At 41.8% G+C, this 19,839-nt stretch overlaps 1 protein-coding gene across 2 annotated transcripts; it reads right to left on the bottom strand.

The window, feature by feature from the left end:
• Nucleotides 1-10,307: 10,307 nt before the first annotated feature.
• On the bottom strand, nucleotides 10,308-19,105 carry LOC129557085 (spermatogenesis-associated protein 31D3-like). 2 transcript variants are annotated; one of them, XM_055427660.2, is made up of 4 exons: nucleotides 18,965-19,105; nucleotides 15,602-15,683; nucleotides 14,987-15,047; nucleotides 10,308-14,704 (listed from the first exon to the last, which is right to left on the bottom strand). In XM_055427660.2, the coding sequence occupies exons 1-4, from the start codon at nucleotides 19,103-19,105 to the stop codon at nucleotides 10,366-10,368; spliced, it is 4,623 nt and encodes a 1,540-aa protein (XP_055283635.2). In that variant the 3' UTR covers nucleotides 10,308-10,365. The 2 variants fall into 2 exon arrangements, with proteins under 2 accessions (XP_055283635.2, XP_088693825.1); XM_088837699.1 differs by having other exon boundaries at nucleotides 15,638-15,683.
• Between the last annotated feature and the right edge of the window lie 734 nt (nucleotides 19,106-19,839).

Raw genomic sequence — 19,839 nt, 5'->3', positions numbered from 1 at the left:
TGTGGAGTACCTGAGAACCTGAACTTGAGCCACTCAGACCTGGGAAGTGCATACAACCCAGCGCCAGCCTCGGACAGTTCCCAGCAGAGCAACCTAGAGCCTGTGCAGTGTAGACTGGGACAGCACACGTGCTGTGGGCAGGGGCAAACCCAGGGTGGCCAAGACACTGTGAGCACTCCCCAAGATGCCAGAGATATTTGTCTACAGTGTTCCTCCCTTCCCAGTGCAGGACTGAACTGAGCCTTAGAAAGTGTCCACCGGCACCCTAGTGTCAGGGCGGAAATTAGACACTGAAGAGAAGTCTAGAGATTACTCCAAGAATAAGACCAAAAACCAGAGGCAAGAGGCTTAAGCCCAAATCCTGAGAACATCAGAGAACTCCTGACTCCAGGGAACATTAATCGATAGGAGCTCATCAAATGCCTCCATCAGTTCAGTTCAGTTCAGTCGCTCAGTCGTGTCCGACTCTCCACGACCCCATGAATCACAGCACGCCAGGCCTCCCTGTCCATCACCAACTCCCGGAGTACACTCAAACTCATGTCCACAGAGTCGGTGATGCCATCCAGCCATCTCATTCTCAGTCGTCCCCTTCTCCTCCCGCCCCCAACCTTTCCCAGCATCAGAGTCTTTTCCAGTGAGTCAACTCGTCGCATGAGGTGGCCAAAGTATTGCAGTTTCAGCTTTAGCATCAGTCTTTCCAATGAACACCCAGGATTGATCTCCTTTAGAATGGACTGGATGGATCTCCTTGCAGTATAAGGGACTCTCCAACACCACAGATCAAAAGCATCGATTCTTTGGCGATCAGCTTTCTTCACAGTCCAACTCTCACATCCATACATGACCACGGGAAGAACCATTGCCTTGACTAGATGGACCTTGGTTGGCAAAGTAATGTCTCTGCTTTTTAATATACTATCAAGGTTGGTCATAACTTTCCTTCCGAGGAGCAAGCGTCTTTTAATTTCATGGCTGCAATCAGCATCCGCAGTGATTTTGGAGCCCCAAAAAATAAAGTCTGACACTGTTTCTACGGTTTTTCCATCTATTTCCCATGAAGTGATGGGACCAGATGCCATGATCTTTGTTTTCTGAATGTTGAGCTTCAAGCCAACCTTTTCACTCTCCTCTTTCACTTTCAACAGGAGGCTTTTGAGTTCCTCTTCACTTTCTGCCATAAGGGTAGTGTCATCTGCATATCTGAGGTTATTGATATTTCTCCTGGCAATCTTGATTCCAGCTTGTGCTTCTTCCAGCCCAGCGTTCCTCATGATTTACTCTGCATATAAGTTAAATGAGCAAGGTGACAATATACAACCTTGACGTACTACTTTTCCTATTTGGAACCAGTCTGTTGTTCCATGTACAGTTCTGACTGTTGCTTCCTGACCTGCAAACAGGTTTCTCAAGAGGCAGGTCAGGTGGTCTGGTATTCCCATCTCTTTCAGAATGTTCCACAGTTTATTGTGATCCACACAGTCAAAGGCTTTGGCATAGTCAATGAAGCAGAAATAGATTTTTTTCTGAAACTCTCTTGCTTTCTCCATGATCCAGCGGATGTTGACAATTTGATCTCTGGTGCCTCTGCCTTTTCTAAAACCTGCTTGAACATCTGGGAGTTCACGGTTCACATATTGCTGAAGCCTGGCTTGGAGAATTTTGAGCATGACTTTACTAGCGTGTGAGATGAGTGCAATTGTGCGGTAGTTTGAGCATTCTTTGGCATTGCCTTTCTTTGTGATTGGAATGAAGACTGACCTTTTCCAGTCCTGTGGCCACTGCTGAGTTTTCCAAATCTGCTGGCATATTGAGTGCAGCACTTTCACAGCATCATCTTTCAAGACTTGAAATAGCTCAACTGGAATTCCATCACCTCCACTAGCTTTGTTCGTAGTGATGCTTTCTAAGGCCCACTTGACTTCACATTCCAAGATGTCTGGCTCTAGGTCAGTGATCACATTATCGTGACTATCCTGGTTGTGAAGATCTTTTTTGTACAGTTCTTCTGTGTATTCTTGCCACCTCTTCTTAATATCTTCTGCTTCTGTTAGGTCCATACCATTTCTGTCCTTTATCGAGCCCATCTTTGCATGAAATGTTCCCTTGGAATCTCTAATTTTCTTGAAGAGGGAATGCCTCCATACCTACACTAAAACCAAGCACCACCCAAGGGTCAACAAGTTCCAGAACAAGACATACCATGCAAATTCTCCAGCAACACAGGAAAATAGCCCTGAGTTTCAATATACAGGCTACCCAAAGTCACTCCAAACCCACTGACATCTCATAACTCATTACTGGACACTTCATTGCACTCCAGAGAGAAGAATTCCAGCTCCACCCACCAGAACACCGACACAAGCTTCCCTAACCAGGGAACCTTGACAAGTCACCCGTCCAACCCCACACATAGCGAGGAAACTACATAATAAAGAGAACTCTACAAAGTGCCAGAAGAGGGAAAGGCCACCCCAAGCAAAGCAATATAAGCAAGATGAAGAGGCAGAAAAATACCCAGTAAGTAAAGGAATAAGGTAAATGCCCACCAACACAAACAAAAGAGGAATATATAGGGAATCTACCTGATAAAGAATTTCGAATTTTGATGGTGAAAATGATTCAAAATCTTGAAAGCAAAATGGAGTTACAGATAAATAACCTGGAGAAAAGGATTGAGAAGATGGAAGAAAGGTTTAATAAGGACTTAGAGGAATAAAAAGGACTCAATATACAATGAATAATGCAATAGATGAGATCAGAAACACTCTGGAGGGAACAAACATTAGAATAACAGAGGCAGAAGACAGGATAACCCAGCTAGAAGATAGAATTGTAGAAATAAATGAAACAGAGAGGAAAAAATAAAAATGAATTAAAAGAAATGAGGACAATATTAGAGACCTCTAGGACAATGTTAAATGCTCCAACATTCGAATCATAGAAGTCACAGAAGAAGAAGACAAAAAGAAAGACCATGATAGAATACTTGAGGAGATAATAGTTGAAAATTTCCCTAAAATGGGGAAAGAAATGATCACCCAAGTCCAAGAAACCCAGAGAGTCCCCAACAGGATAAACCCAAGGCAAAATACTCCAAGACACATATTAATCACATTAACAAAGATCAAACACAAAGAACAAATATTAAAAGCAGCAAGGGAAAAGCAGCAAATAACACACAAGGGGATTCCCATAAGGATAACAGCTGATCTTTCAACAGAAACTCTTCAGGCCAGGCAGGAGGGAATGGCAAGACATACTTAAAGTGATGAAAGAAAAGAACCTACAGCCCAGATTACTATACCCAGCAAGGATCTCATTCAAATATGAAGGAGAAATCAAAAGCTTTACAGACAAGCAAAAGCTGAGAGAATTCAGCATCACCAAACTAGCTCCCCAACAAATGCCAAAGGATCTTCTCTAGACAGGAAACACAGAAAGGGTGTATAAACTCAAACCCAAAGCAATAAAGAAAATGGCAACAGGATCATACTTATCAATAATTACCTTAAACGAAAATGGGTTGAATGTCCCAACCAAAAGACAAAGGCTGGCTGAATGGATACAAAAACAAGACCCACATATATGTTGTCTACAAGAGACCCACCTCAAAATGAGGGACACATACAGACTGAAGTGAAGGGCTGGAAAAAGATATTCCATGCAAATAGAGACCAAAAGAAAGCAGGAATAGCAATACTCATATCAGATAAAATAGACTTTAAAATAAAGGCTGTGAAAAGAGACAAAGAAGGAAACTACATAATGATCAAAGGATCAATCCAAGAAGAAGATATAACAATTATAAATATTTATGCACCCAACATAGGAGCACAGCAATTTGTAAGACAATTACTAACAAGTATGAAAAGGGAAATTAACAACAATGCAATAATAGTGGGAGATTTTAATACCCCACTTACATCTATGGATAGATCATCTAAACAGAAAATTAACAAGGAAACACAAACTTTAAATGATACAATAGACCAGTTAGACCTAATAGATATCTATAGGACATTTCACCCCAAAACAATGAATTTCACCTTTTCCTCAAGTGCACACGGAACCTTTTCCAGGATAGATCACATCCTGGGCCATAAATCTAGCCTTGGTAAATTCAAAAAAATTGAAATCATTCCAAGCATCTTTTCTGACCACAATGCAGTAAGATTAGATCTCAATTACGGGAGAAAACCCATTAAAAATGCCAACATATCAGGCTGAACAACACGCTGCTGAATAATGAACAAATCATAGAAGAAATCAAAAGAGAAATCAAAATATGCATAGAAATGAATGAAAATGAAAACACAACAACCCAAAACCTCTGGGACACTGTAAAAGCAGTGCTAAGGGGGAAGTTCACAGCAATATAAGCACACCTCAAGAAACAAGAAAAAAGTCAACTAAATAACCTAACCCTACATCTAAAGAAACTAGAAAAGGAAGAAATGAAGAACCCCAGGGTTAGTAGAAGGAAAGAAATCGTAAAAATTAGGGCAGAGATAAATGCAAAAGAAACAAAAGAGACCATAGCAAAAATCAACAAAGCCAAAAGCTGGTTCTTTGAGAAGGTAAATAAAATTGACAAACCACTAGCCAGACTCATCAAGAAACAAAGGGAGAAGAACCAAATCAATAAAATTAGAAATGAAAATGGAGAGATCACAACCGACAACACAGAAATACAAAGGATTATTAGAGAATACTATCAGCAATTATATGGCAATAAAATGAACAACCTGGAAGAAATGGACAAATTCCTAGAAAACTACAACTTTCCAAAACTGAACCAGGAAGAAATAGAAAATCTGAACAGACCCATCACAAGCACGGAACTAGAGACTGTAATCAGAAATCTTCCAGCAAACAAAAGCCCAGGTCCAGATGGCTTCACAGCTGAATTCTACCAAAAATTTAGAGAAGAGCTAACACCTATTCTACTCAAACTCTTCCAGAAAATTGCTGAGGAAGGGAAACTTCCAAACTCATTCTATGAGGCCACCATCACCCTAATCCCAAAACCTGGTTAAGATCCCACAAAAAAAGAAAACTACAGGCCAATATCACTGATGAACATAGATGCAAAAATCCTTAACAAAATTCTAGCAATCAGAATCCAACAACACATCAAGAAGATCATACATCATGACCAAGTGAGCTTTATCCCAGGAATGCAAGGATTCTTCAATATCCGCCAATCAATCAACGTAATACACCACATTAACAAACTGAAAAATAAAAATCATATGATTATCTCAATAGATGCAGAGAAAGCCTTCGACAAAATTCAACATCCATTTATGATAAAAAAAAAAACCTCCAGAAAGTGGGAATAGAAGGGACATATCTCAACATAATAAAAGCTGTATATGACAAACCCACAGAAAACATTTTCCTCAACGGTAAAAAATTGAAAGCATTTCCCCTAAAGTCAGGAACAAGACAAGGGTGCCCACTCTCACCACTACTATTCAACATAGTTCTGGAAGTTTTGGCTACAGCAATCAGAGCAGAAAAAGACATAAAAGGAATACAAATTGGAAAAAAAGTAAAACTTTCACTGTTCGCTGATGACATGATCCTCTACACAGAAAACCCTAAAGACTCTACCAGAAAACTACTAGAGCTAATCAATGAATACAGTAAAGTGGCAGGATATAAAATCAACACACAGAAATCCCTTCCTTTCCTATACACTAATAGTGAGAAAATAGAAAGAGAAATTAAGGAAACTATTCCATTCACTATTGCAACGAAAAGAATTAAATACTTAGGAATATATCTACCTAAGGAAACAAAAGACTTGTACTTAGAAAACTACAAAACACTAGTGAAAGTAATCAAAGAGGACACTAATAGATGGAGAAATATACCATGTTCGTGGATTGGAAGAATAAATATTGTAAAAATGAGTATACTACCCAAAGTAATTTATACATTCAATGCAATCCCTATCAAGCTACCAATGATATTTTTCACAGAACTAGAACAAATAATCTCACAATTTGTATGGAAATACAAAAAACCTCGAATAGCCAAAGCAATCTTGAGGAAGAAGAATGGAACTGGGGGAATTAACCTGCCGGACTTCAGGCTCTACTACAAAGCCACAGTCATCAAGACAGTATGGAACTGGCATAAGGACAGAAATATAGATCAATGGAACAAAATAGAAAGCCCAGAGATAAACCCACGCACCTATGGACACCTTATCTTTGACAAAGGAGGCAAGAATATAAAATGGACAAAAGACAGTCTCTTTAACAAGTGGTGCTGGGAAAACTGGTCAGCCACTTGGAAAAGAATGAAACTAGAACACTTCCTAACACGATACACCAAAATAAACTCAAAATGGATTAGAGAGCTAAATGTAAGACCAGAAACTATAAAACTCCTAGAGGAGAATGTAGGCAAAACACTCTCCGACATAAATCATAGCAGGATCCTCCAAGACCCACCTCCCAGAATATTGGAAATAAAAACAAAAATAAACAAATGGGACCTAATTAAAATCAAAAGCTTCTGCACAGCAAAGGAAACTCTAAGCAAGGTGAAAAGACAGCCTTCAGAATGGGAGAAAATAATAGCAAATGAAGCAACTGATAAAGGATTAATCTCCAAAATTTACAAGCAGCTCCTGCAGCACAATTCCAGAAAAATAAATGACCCAATCAAAAAATGGGCCAAAGAACTAAACAGACATTTCTCCAAAGAAGACATACAGATGGCTAACAAACACATGAAAAAGTGCTCAACATCCCTCATAATCAGAGAAATGCAAATCAAAACCACAATGAGATACCATTTCACACCAGTCAGAATGGCTGCTATCCAAAAGTCTACATGCAATAAATGCTGGAGAGGGTGTGGAGAGAAAGGGACCCTCTTACACTGTTGGTGGGAATGCAAACTAGTATAGCCACTATGGAGAACAGTGTGGAGATTCCTCAAAAAACTGGAAATAGAACTGCCATATGATCCAGCAATCGCACTCCTGGGCATACACACCGAGGAAACCAGAATTGAGAGAGACACATGCACTCCAATGTTCATTGCAGCACTGTTTATAATAGCGAGGACATGGAAGCAACCTAGATGTCCATCTGCAGACGAATGGATAAGAAAGCTTTGGTACATATACACAATGGAGTATTACTCAGCCATTAAAAAGAATGCATTTGAATCAGTTCTAATGAAGTGGATGAAACTAGAGCCTATTATACAGAGTGAAGTAAGACAGAAAGAAACGCACCAATACAGTATACTAACGCATATATATGGAATTTAGAAAGATGCAAATGATAACCCTGTATACGAGACAGCAAAAGAGACACAGATGTATAGAACAGTCTTTGGGACTCTGTGGGAGAGGGTGAGGGTGGGATGATTTGGGAGAATGGCATTGAAACATGTATATTATCATATGTGAAATGAATTGCCAGTTCAGGGTCGATGCATGTTTCAGGTTGCTCGGGGCTGATATGCGGGGATGACCCAGAGGGAGGATAAGGGGAGGAGGGAGATAGGAGGGGGGTTCAGGAAGGGGAACTCATGTACACCCGGGGTGGATTCATGTCAATATATGGCAAAACCTACCAATATAATATTGTAAAATAATTAGCCTCCAATAAAAAGAAATTTAAAAAATAAATAAATACACTGATAAGAGCAGAAATTAAACCTTGAAATCTGTAGGATTTGCTTCCTCTGTAAGCATGGCTGTCTCTACAGGAGTTGAAGTTAGCTTCTTTAGCCCTACGATCTGAAAGCTAGAGCAGAGGGGAGATATTGGGTGAGGCAGGATGAAATATATTGCATCTAATTTTTTTCTCTCTCAAGTCTGCACACAGGCAGTAGTGAATCAGGTAGTTCTAAGGCCTCCTTTCACCTGATTATTCGAGGTGACCCCACACCACCTTTACCTCCATGCCTACTTTCCCACCTCCTTTGGATGCTCCAACCTCTTTGTTTTTCTTACCAGCCACTGTTCTACTTAGCGATTAAATAGCTTTGACCTTGATGATATGAATGTGAATGAAGGCAAGGATACACTTGACACCGCTGACCAATTTCCTTCAGTTAACTGAGTTGGCTGTCCAAGAAAAAAACCTTGTCTTAGGAAGACTTCTAAGAAAGTCCCAATGATCCCCACCTCCTGATAGTCACACCCTGGTGTAATTACTCATCCCCTTGAATGTAGGTTGAACTTGGTAACTTGTTTTTAATAGAATAAGGAAAAAGGTAACGGAACATCAAGTCCACTATTAGTTTACAAAATATTGTAACTTCTTTCTTCCTAGAAGACTGCCTCCTGACCCTGATGAAGGATTGGAGAGGCCCACATGGCAAGGAACTGAGGATCGACTCCAGCCAGCTCCAGCCAACAGTCAAGGAATTGAAGATCTCAGTCCAGCAGGCTTTGAGGAACTTCATCCTGTCAGCAGTTATGTAAGTGATCACTGAAGTGGGTCTTTCTACAGTCAAACCCAGCCCCAGCTGATACCTTAATTGCAGCCATGTGAGAGAACTTAAAGCAGAGAACCCAGATAGGTCTTGCCTGAATTCCTGACCACAAAAACTGTGAGATAGAAAATAAATGGGTTTTTTTAAGCCTCTAAATTTGAGGATGTCCATTATACAGCAGGGGGCTTCCCTGGTGGCTCAGCTGATAAAAAATCTGCCTGCAACGCAGGAGACCTGTGTTTGATCCCTGGGTTGGGAAGATCCCCTGGAGAAGGGAACGGCTATCCATTCCAGTATTCTGGCCTGGAGAATTCCATGGACTGTATAGTATTCCATGGACTATACAGTTCATAGGGTCACAAAGAGTCGGACATGACTGAGTGACTTTCACTTTCATGTTATACAGCAGTAGATAACTAATGCACCCCTAAATTACTGTGATCTTGGTGAAAGATGTGGCATGATTGGAAAAGCAGGCACTGAATAGGAGTACATCCCTCTGATGACATCCCTGGGAATACTGTCTTCGTGCTCAGAGATTACCCCATATACTCCTATGCTTAAATGGTATCATCATACTCTAAAAGCCCTAATTAGTCTCCATGAGCTACTGGAGGCATAGATAGGGTTGTGTTGGGTGAAGTGGATGGGTGGTCAGTATGGGATCATAAGCAGTGATGATGATGTCATTCTTTCCCTTCTCATTTTTGTCTTCTTTCCCACTCACTCCACCATTACATTTTCTTTACTCTCTCCTTTTCCCCAAAATTCTGGGTGGCTGCCCAATGACCATTCCTGCAGACAGTGGCCAGGTGATCTCTTGGTCTTGCAGTAATGCTACCCTGAAGAGATTTCCTTGAGGAACAGCTCTTCCTGTTCCTTGAGGTGCTTTCACAAACAGGGAGACCTCATCATCAAGCTCAAAATATGCTCTTCCAGATTAAACATCCCATGTGCAGCAGATTCTTCATCCGGAAGAATCTGCTGAATTCTGACCCTGGCCAGACCAGTGTCCACAATTGTAAAGCCTATCTATCTATACACACCCCATTCAATGACCACCTACCTGTGAGTTACTCTGGAATCAGGAACATTTTCTAAACGAAAGTAAGACCATCTTCAAGAAAATATTCATATCCCTCAGACTTTTCAGAGCTGCAAATTCTGTCTTCCCTACTGCTCCAGTAAGAGTAGAGGAAACGTAAAGGGTGAACTGCTGCTTATTTTCATTAGGGTCAGGTAAGGAGTGGGAGATTGGCCCATCACCACAAAATTCATGAAGAATGAAAGGGTTCTTCATTGCAGGATACTTATTTCTCACCAAGAGACCTAAGAGGAAGATTTCTGTCTACCACTAACCTCAAGGCCTAAACACTCTCCAAAACTTTTTGAGGCAACAGGTGTCAATTCTGGCTATATTATGCTAGAGTAACTCATCCCAGCCTAAAGCTGTATATGGTTCAGGATAGTTTGAGAGCAGATGAAAAGATAGTTTAAGCCAAGTTCTAGATTTTAAGATATCTTCTCACTTTGTAAAAGTCTGAAAATTTCTAGAGTAAATTTTTGTACTTTTTATAAAAGTAATTAAGCTTTTTAGGTAGAGGATATCTGAGCAGGATCAAATAAAGGACTCCAGGATAAAACTGAGAAGACCACTGTCAGGAAGCCTCTTAGACACCAAGAGAGGAAATCAGGATGAGCTGGACTGCTCCTTCCATTTCCCACATACAAGACCAGGATAACTAAAACCCATGCCCCCCGTGCAGTACACTGAGAGCATTAGTGTTTCTCTATTAGAAGAAACATTTATTGAGGACGATCAATATTCTCGATTTACTAAAGGAAGGTTGTTTTCATTTGAGGATGTGTTATCATGAAAACTGCAAGGTTTTCTCAGTGACTGAATGAGTTCTTTGGAGAAATTTCTTCTCCCTGGAAATGCTGGAGAAGTGATTTCTGTTTGAATAGAAGAGTCAGATCTCTGAACACAGTGTCTTCTTTAGGAGTGAGGGGAGCTGGAGGGATCTGGCATTCTTGATGCACATAGGTGGGGCTTGGATGGCTTACCAGCTCCCTGGAGGACAGGGAAGAGGGTTGACTCTGACATAATACCTGGTCCTCAAAGGCCACATCTTTCTGGGGACGTCTGACCCCATCTCTGTTCTGTCTGACACTTATAAGACAACTCTGATCAGCATAAACAGCTTCTTGGTTTGAGGACTTAGGACTAACCCATTCCTCTTGCTGTAAGTCAGGGAGAGCACCATAGTTGGAGGGATGTCCCTTACCAGGTTCTGCCTGGGTCTGAAGTTCCTTCTTGTGCTGACTTAATTCCAAGGCCTCAGATTCAAACCTACATGCCAGCTTCTCTTCTAGGATCTTCCCAATGGCTCTCATGAGCTCATGAGCTTCAAGGGGCCCATGACTCACAAAGAGAGCTTCACTTTCAATTGAGTCTTGGTGCTGTGCAAAGGTTGACATGAATTTGGCTTTTTGCTGGGGATTTTCCTGGTCTTTTATTTTTCTCATGAAATCAATCCACTGAAAAAATCGCCTCATCTTTTTTCTGAAGTAACTTTCAGGAGGAAGCTGCTCATTCTGTGACAGAGATGAGGAAGCGTCCTTTAGTTCTCTTTCCTCAACAAGGTGGCTCTTCTTTCTGCCTGTAGACATCCCTGCTCCTGTATTTTCACTTATGTATTCTCCTGCTTTGGAGCCCAAAGACTCTCTCTCAGCAGCAGGTCGGAAGTTATTATCCTGGCATTTCAATAGTGCATGCTTAGAGGGATCCTGCCTCTGCTCCATACTGGTTCCACTGTCCTCCGAGTGGATGTGTCGCACCTGGGAAGCTGCCATGTCCCCAGTGGAGACACTCTGGGCAAGAGTCAGTGAAGACTTGGAAGGCAACCTACTTGAAGTCGGGGGCATGTCTGTGGGACAGTGGTCAACCTGGCTATGCTCCTTATTGTTGAATTTGAACTTCAACTCAGTAAGGATCTGTTTTTGAAAGTCTGATATTTCAGAATCTTGGGGAACAGATATTTTTGGTGGGGGACATTGAGTGGCCAGGGTAGTTTCTACTTTATTCATTTTGACTTTTGTCATTTGGGAGCTTCTCAGTTTGCTGGTTGTCAAGATGTTACAGGATTGTGATTCAAGAGCTTGAAGCTCCTTGGCCCTGAATATCTCCCTGGACAGACTGAATATTGTGGAATGTTCTGAATTCTTCCTCACTATCTTTTGGCCCTGAATCATTTCTACTCTATCACTGAAGTTCACAGTCTCATCCCTTGACTCGGGTCTGTACCCAGCTTGCCTTGTGGGTACCACTGGGCTGCATCTGTTGTCCAATAGAGTCTCATTCTGACTTACTTTGCCTTTATTTCTGTGTGTGACGGGCTGAAAACTCTGTCTGCCACACTCAATTGTCTGAATGTCCTCTGCAAGCTTTTGGTTGGTATCAGAGTGTGATGGTTGTGGGGCTCTCTGTCCTTCTTGGCCCACAGATGAGATAACAGGGAGAGGGTGATTCAGCATGGGGGTTGAATTTGTGGTTCTCACCTTATTTCCCTGAGAAGTTTTAGATCTTTCTTCAAGGGGCTTGGAAAGCTCATCTTTGGAGTCCACCCCAGAGATATGGGTGGTTGAGGAGGGGAAGTCAAATTGAGGAAGAGGCCATGTTTTGGCTTCTCTCAACATATAGAATTTTATGGATTCAAGAACCTTGAGGGGTAGGCCCCATCTCTGAGTCACACGAAACCTTAAAATATGGGCTTCTAGCACCTTTAGGGTATTGTGATCAAGAAAAGAAAGCTCTGGAGTGCTAATCTGGTGGCTTACTTTACCTACAATTGTGTTTTTTGAATGTGGGTCTTCCACATTGGTTTGGGAGCTTGCAGAAGGAAGCAAAGTATTGTCGTCAGCCAGCCATGAACGACACACACCTGTAGGAATCCTACCCACGCTAATCTGCCAAGACTTCATGCTCACATGTAATCTAAGAATGGTTTTTATTTGATTCTGATCTATGTCCTTTCTTGAGACATTTAATAATTCATTCCTCGAGTGACTCCTTGAGCGACACACACAGTTAGTTTTTGTCTCCAGGGAAGCCCTCAGACCCTGTACTAGGTAGCATTCTGAGACATCTTGTGGGCTATCTTCTGGGCTCTTCTCAAGGATATAGCCGAGATTCTTCCTCATGTCATCCCTTAGCTGAAACTTTGTTGAGACCCTCTCATGGAAATTTCCTGGGAGACCCAATTCAGTCTTTTCTATATTGTTGCTACCCTGGCCCTGAAGCTCGGAAAGTTGTAACTGAACATGCCTGCCTCTCTGCTGAGGTGCTTCTGCTAGTTTGTATTGAGGTCCCATCAGTGCTAGAGACTCTAGATTCTTACAGGCTTGGAGGTACCAGCGTGGAATTAGCCTCCTTGGAACATGGAGCTCCAATTTCTCTTGGGGTTCACTGGTGATATGAAAATGGCCAGGAAGGATGGAAACTGGTACACAGGCATGGGATGGCTGGTTGACCAATGGGAGGTTATGAGCTTGAGAACAAGTGGCTTCTTGAGACTTTTGGAGCTCAGGAACTAAACCCCACAAACTTTCCTGTTGCTTCTGTAACACATGCCACTCCAGATGTTGATTTTCAGTCGCAATATGAAAGTCTGACTCATTCTGGAATCTGTGGAAAGACACTCCACAATCCCTAATCTGGGATGGAGAAGAGGATGATAGGATTGGGAGTCGGGATTGAAGGTGGGCCTGGGGCTGGACCTGAGTGAAAGGTAGAGACTGGGATTGTGGCTTAGTTTGAGGCAAGGGTTGTGGTGCATATACCCTGTGGGGAAGGAGATGGGGACGGGAATGAAGAAGTGGTGGAGATTCTTGATCCCGCATTTTGACTGCAGGAGCGTTACAGATTCCATTGAATAAGACAAAGTGAGACTCTAGAGGGGAACTACTACTAGAAACCAGAAGAGTAGCCACTAGGGACTCACTGTGCAAAGAGGGAAGACCCCAGAAGAGCTGGCTATATTTCTGCTGCAAGTTTCCCCCCAAAGTCTTGACATATAAGAGCTGCTGACAAATGTGAAGCTTCTCTGGTTTGCTTTCACTGTTCCAGCCAGTTTGCGGGGCTGTAGTGTTCTTCACATCAAGTGAGTGCAACAAATTCCCTGAAGATGTCCGTTGGTATTCTGACCACATTTGTTTTGAAAATGGTCCCTCTTCCTTTTCTTTCCTCTCTAAACTCTGGAAAGTCATTCTGTTTTTTATTTGTCTCTCCAAGAGTCCATGGATGTTAAAGCCAGAGAAAGAATGACTATTGACCTCCTTGTGCTTGGTAACAGAGTCTCCCCAGAGATCAGTGTCTTGTGGATGGAGGGAAACATGCTCTCGCTGAAAATCAGAGTATGGTAATGCTGGGAGGAGCATGTTCATGGCCTGAGCTTGCCACAAAGAGAAATCTGAAATTGACAGACTTGAATGCTCAGTGCTTCTGATTGTTGAAACACAAGTGGACAACTCACTAGGGCTATCTGGAGATGACTTCTCCAGAACAGGCTTCAATAAAGTGGAAATTGATTTAGGTTGAGTCACAGATAAAGTGCAGCCTGGCTGTGGTGAAACAGATGGGATTGGTGGTGCATGAGGACAAGCAAAAGAATCAGTGGGGTTCATTGCCTGGGACAAATCTGATAAGGGGTTGATATCTTGGGAAAGGGTGGGGTCAAGAGAGGAAATGGTATCCAGAAACAATGTGGCCTCTTCTGGGACAACAGGGTCTGCTGTCTGAGTGCCATGTGGTAGGAGAGGGGGAAAAGCAAGGGTTTGGGATGGGGAATAATTCACTGGGAATTTGGAATCGAAGGAAGAAAAAGGCTCTGAGGCCAGAGAGTGGCCCCTTGGTGAGGGTGAAAAAAAGTCAGTTAAGGGGGTCATTGGGATAGGGGAGAGAATAGAGGAGGGCAGTGAGGAAGGCTCTGGAAGAGAGGCTGGTGGTAGGTTTCCTGGAGGGACTGCTGAGAAGGCCGGGGACAGAGTAAACGATGACTCAGTCACAGAAGCTGTGGAAGCCAAAGGAGACACAGAGGAAGTAGCATCTTCCAGGGCCTCCAGGAACAGCAGCCGATTGACCTCAGCAGTTGCGTTATTACACACCTCACAGAAGGGGTCTGGACATAAGAGCTGACGAAAGCAGGTGGTATCATCATGCTGGCCCAGGGGGCTGCAGGAGATAAGAAGTACAAAACTACAGTCAGGACCAGGAAAAAACATGAGGTCCTGGTACCTCTGGCAAAAGTATGGCTGCCCAATGTATACGATCTTTTCACATTCTTCTATTTACTTAATCTCACAATGCATCTTTTAATCCCTCTCCTCAAGGCTTTCACATTCTGAATCTGAGGATTTTCCCTCCCATGTCAATCCCAGGCTTCACTGAGGCCCTAGAAATTCAAAGACTCCACTAAAAATGTGGGATATAGGAAAGAAGGTAATGTTTAGTCACCTTTGCAGAAGATAAAGCTCCTTCTTTGCCTCCTCTGCTTCGTTCTGGCATGTTCTCCAACCTGGGAAAGCAGGAGAATGATGAAGGTAGGAACAAAGAGAACTTATAGGAGGCTAAGTAGAATGTCCTTTAGTGGTACCCTTGGTGGATTGGAGAGTTTCAAGAACTAGAATATAAGATCACATGGTCAGTGATAATAATAGCAACGCTCAAATATATATGTTGCCTTATCATTCACAAAGGGCTTTCATACGTATTCTTCCATGTGATATTCAGAACTGCCCTTTGAGGAATATAGGTCAGTGGTTATTTACCTCAGAGAGGAATCTGATCATCCAGGAAGTCAGAGGACTTATACAAAGTCAGGACACAGAAGTTCTGACTCTTGACATCTCACATGGCCACCTGTGGGGAAACACCCATTGCCCAGGTCCATCATGGCTTCAAGTCCAGCCATGAGAAAAACAGGGAATCCGAGAAGTGTCTCAAGCTCGGACTGCCTCCCCATGAGCCTCTCCCCAGATACCTCTGGTTTCTGAGAGAAATGGTATCTAGTCACTGACATTGTCAGAGATCACGGACCTAAGATCTCATGGAAAAGGCAGGAAAGGTCACCCTTGGAGAGATCTGGTGAAACAGGCAGAACCTTACCTTTCAGTGTGCCACCTTTCCTTCTCCTCCTGGTTCTGCCCTGGTGCTGAGAACAAAATGAAAAGAATGAAGTGCTGGGGCTCATTTTTCCCAGTCCTCTCTAGAAAACTCAGATATTCATTATCCAGGAATAATAAGACTCTAAAAAAGAGTCTGATGCTGGGAGGGATTGGGGGTGGGAGGAGACGGGGATGACAGAGAATGAGATGGCTGGATGGCATCACCGACTCAATGGACATGAGTTTGAGTGAACTCCGGGAGTTGGTGATGGACAGGGAGGCCTGGTGTGCTGTGATTCATGGGGTTGCAAAGAGTCGGACACGACTGAACGACTGAACTGAACTGAACTGAATTAATAGACTTTATGTTCTTTTTTATCAATTTTAAAGGTTTAAAATGTTTTCAATATTTTCTTCTTAAAAAAATAAGTGACTTTGAATGTATAGCAATAGAAACTTTCCAAATTGAAATCCAAAGAGAAAAAAATTTAATATTTAAACCCAGAATATCCAAGAACTGTAAGACAGTTTCAAAATACGTAGTATATCGATACATACAATTGAAATATTAAAATGAGAAGAAAGAGAGAACAGAGCAGAAGAAAAATTTGAAGAAGTAACAGCCCAAGATTTTCCAAAATTAATGACAGACTAACCATAGATTGTGGAAACTCAGAGAACACCAAGCAGCATAAATACTAAGAAAGTCTAAACCTGGACATATTTTATTAAAACTGTAGGAACCTGAAAGATAAAATCTTGAAAGAAAATAATGCCGTACCTCTAGAAGAACAAGGATGAGAATTATGGGCTTCTCATCATAAACCAGAGTTTCCCTGATAGCTTAGTTGGTAAAGAATCCACCTGCAATGCAGGAGACACCGGTTTGATTCCTGGGTCAGAAAGATCTGCTGGAGAAAGAGGCTACCCACTCCAGTATTCTTGGGCTTTCCTTGTGGCTCTTCTGGTAAAGAATCCACTTGCAATGCAGGAGACCTGGGTTTGATCCCTGGATTGGGAAGATCCCCTGGAGAAGGGAAAGGCTACCCACTCCAGTATTCTGGCCTGGAGAATTCCATGGACTGTATAGTCCATGGATCACAAAGAGTTGGATGTTGGATGCAAAGGGTTGGACGCAAAGAGTTGACTGAGTGACTTTCACTTTCACTTTTGATCATAAACCATGCAAGCAAAAAGAAAATTGACTGAAATATTTAAAGTATTGAAAGAAAAAAATCACTCCAGAACTTTTTAATCTAGTGAAATTATCCTTCAAAAGTAAAGGAGAAATAAAACTGTCTCAAGACAAACAAAAATGGAGATAGCCACAGCAGATCTTCCCTGGAATAAATGTTAAAAGAAGTTCTATAGGAAGAAGGAAAATAACATCTCAAGTCTTCGTAAAGGAAGAGAGGGAAAGGAATCAATGATGGTAAAAGAAAAAAAAAACACACTTTTATTTTTCTTATTCTCAATTGACTTAATGATACTACTGATAATGTATTGTGTGATCATAGTATGTGGACAGGTGAAATAAATGACATCAGTGTTACAAGGGATAGGAGGGAGGAATTGGAAACTCTGTTATAACAGAACCTGTACTACTTAGGAAGTGGTATAGTGTTTATATGAAAGTAGATTTGAGTTGTCAGTGTATTAGTTGTCAATACATTAGTTGTTAATGTATTGAGTATATTGCAAATTCTATGGCAATACTAAAATATTTTTTATAGAATACTTGACATGCTAAGAGAAGAGAGTAATGGAATCCTATAAAGTACTTGTTTGAAACCAGAAAAGGCAGAAAAAGAGGGGAAGAAGAAAAGAATACTTATAATAAATGCTAAACAGTTACAGACATGGTGGATATTAGTCCAATTATATAGAAAATTGCTAAACGTAAGTGGTTTAAATACATCCAATTAAAAGCTAGGTTGTCAGTGGATAAAATGAGATCCAATTATATGTTGCCTACCAAACACCCACTTTAAAAATATAGCTACCATGCTAACACGGATGAAAGAAGCAGGAGGAGTTATGTTAATTTCAGACAAAGCAGACTTAAGAACAAGGAGAGTTATGAGGGATAAAGAGGGACAGTACGTAACAACAAAAGGACCAGTTCTCTTAGAAGACACAACAATCCTTAACATGTATACAGTCTAACAACAGACTGTCAAAATATGTGAAGCAAAAACTGACCCAACTGTAAGGACAATTAGATGAATCTACTGAAATTAAAAGATGCTTGCTCCTTGGAAGGAAAGTTATGACCAACCTTGATAATATATTATAAAGCAGAGACATTACTTTGCCAACCAAGGTCCGTCTAGTCAAGGCAATGGTTTTTCCCGTGGTCATGTATGGATGTGAGAGTTGGACTGTGAGGAAGGCTGATGGCTGAAGAATCGATGCTTTTGAACTGTGGTGTTGGAGAAGACTCTTGAGAGTCCCTTATACTGCAAGGAGATCCAACCAGTCCATTCTAGAGGAGATCAATCCTGGATGTTCATTGGAGGGACTGATGCTAAAGCTGAAACTGCAATACTTTGGCTACCTCATGCGACGAGTTGACTCACTGGAAAAGACTCTGATGCTGGGAAAGGTTGGGGGCGGGAAGAGAAGGGGACGACGGAGAATGAGATGGCTGGATGGCATCACCGACTCTGTGGACATGAATTTGAGTGTACTCCGGGAGTTGGTGATGGACAGGGAGGCCTGGCGTGCTGTGATTCATGGGGTCGCGGAGAGTCGGACACGACTGAGCGACTGAACTGAACTGAACTGAACTGAACTGTTATTTTTGGAGACTTCAACTCCCCTCTATCGGAAATGGACAGATTCAGCAGGCAGAAAATCAGTAAGGGTACAGTTGACCTAAACAGCACCATCAGTCAATTGATCTAATTGATCGTTTATAGAATACTTCATCCAACAACAGAATACACATTCTTCTCAAGCATACATGGAACATTGACCAAAATAGACCACATTCTAGACCCATGAAATGCATCTTAACAAATGCAAACTAGAAATCATACGAAATGTATTTTTAGATGATAATAGGATTAAACTAGAAATCATTTACAGAAAAATAGAAAGGCCAAAATCCCAAAATGTTTGAAGAGTAAACAGTATGCTACTAACAAATGGGTCAAGGAAGAAACCTCAGGAGGAAAAGGAAAAATTTTTAACTAAATGAAAATATACAACTTGTCAAAGTTTGTGAGATACAAAGGAAATAGTACCTGAAGGGAAACTCATAGCACTGAATGCATCCATTTGAAAAGAAAGATTTAATATCTTTGAGGGACTCTGGCTTACTGACCTGATCAATGTCTCCCTGTTTCCAAAATATTGAGAAACTTGAGTTCCCCTTTAGGTAGCACAGTGATAGAAGAAGGAGCCCCACCCAACACACAAAGGCAAGGATGGGAAAACTTAGGAAGATGAGCTGGAACTCAGCCATGGTGTAGTAAGTTTCCTCAAAGAAGATGATCCAAATTATCAGAAGTGCATTGCTGCCTCAGGCATCTGGGCATTGACAGTGCACATTCTAGACTAGAGTTCTAGGCCCACATCACAGAGGTTTAGCATAAACACCAAAGGTTCTTGAGGGTGGGGGAGGGGACAACACAAGAAAGATGAAACCACAGTCCTTCCCCCACCACCCAACCCAGCAGATCCATCCATCCCTCCAGGGCCCTTTAGATACTTCTGATCTACCTTCCAAACCACACATTCACATACCATATATATACTTTAGTGAAAATTCCTATTTATTCCACCTGTTACCTAGATATTACCTGAGACCTTCTTATTGCCTAGTGGTTACCCTTTGGACCCCCACATAATACATAAAACTCCGCTGTGCCAAGGGATTTACACCTCCAAGGTCTACTCTGCCTTCAACTGCAGCTTCCCCTCATGTGTCTTTACCTGCATGGAGCCAGAAATATACTCAGCACAAATATATGTCACCCACTCCCCTCGTATCTCCTCAAAAGAATTCACCAAAAAGCACAAGTGTGCAGAGTGGCCTATATTAATAAACAGGAAGCATGACAAAAAGAGAAACAAGAGTATGGCACACTCATGACCCTATAGCAAACAATTTAGAAATCTTGGGTAATTCTTTTTTCCCAAATCCCTCTTAAGCTATTCAGCCCCTTAAGGTTCTCAAACCTAGCCCCCTCCACCCAT

Source organism: Moschus berezovskii, chromosome 7 (assembly GCF_049115385.1).
Source record: "Moschus berezovskii isolate FMDL1 chromosome 7, NW_MosBer_1.0, whole genome shotgun sequence".
Taxonomy (NCBI): Eukaryota; Metazoa; Chordata; class Mammalia; order Artiodactyla; family Moschidae; genus Moschus; species Moschus berezovskii.
Note: the sequence above shows the minus strand (reverse complement) of the source record. Positions and strands in the feature narration are given on the sequence as shown.

Coding starts and splice junctions, on each gene's coding strand:
- LOC129557085 (XM_055427660.2), bottom strand. CDS start 19,105: ATGGCTGAGTTCCAGCTCATCTTCCTAAGTTTTCCCATCCTTGCCTTT. Junction 15,684..18,964: donor AACAGGGAGACATTGATCAG/GTCAGTAAGCCA, acceptor TTTTGTTCTCAG/CACCAGGGCAGAACCAGGAG. Junction 14,705..14,986: donor GAGCTTTATCTTCTGCAAAG/GTGACTAAACAT, acceptor TATCTCCTGCAG/CCCCCTGGGCCAGCATGATG.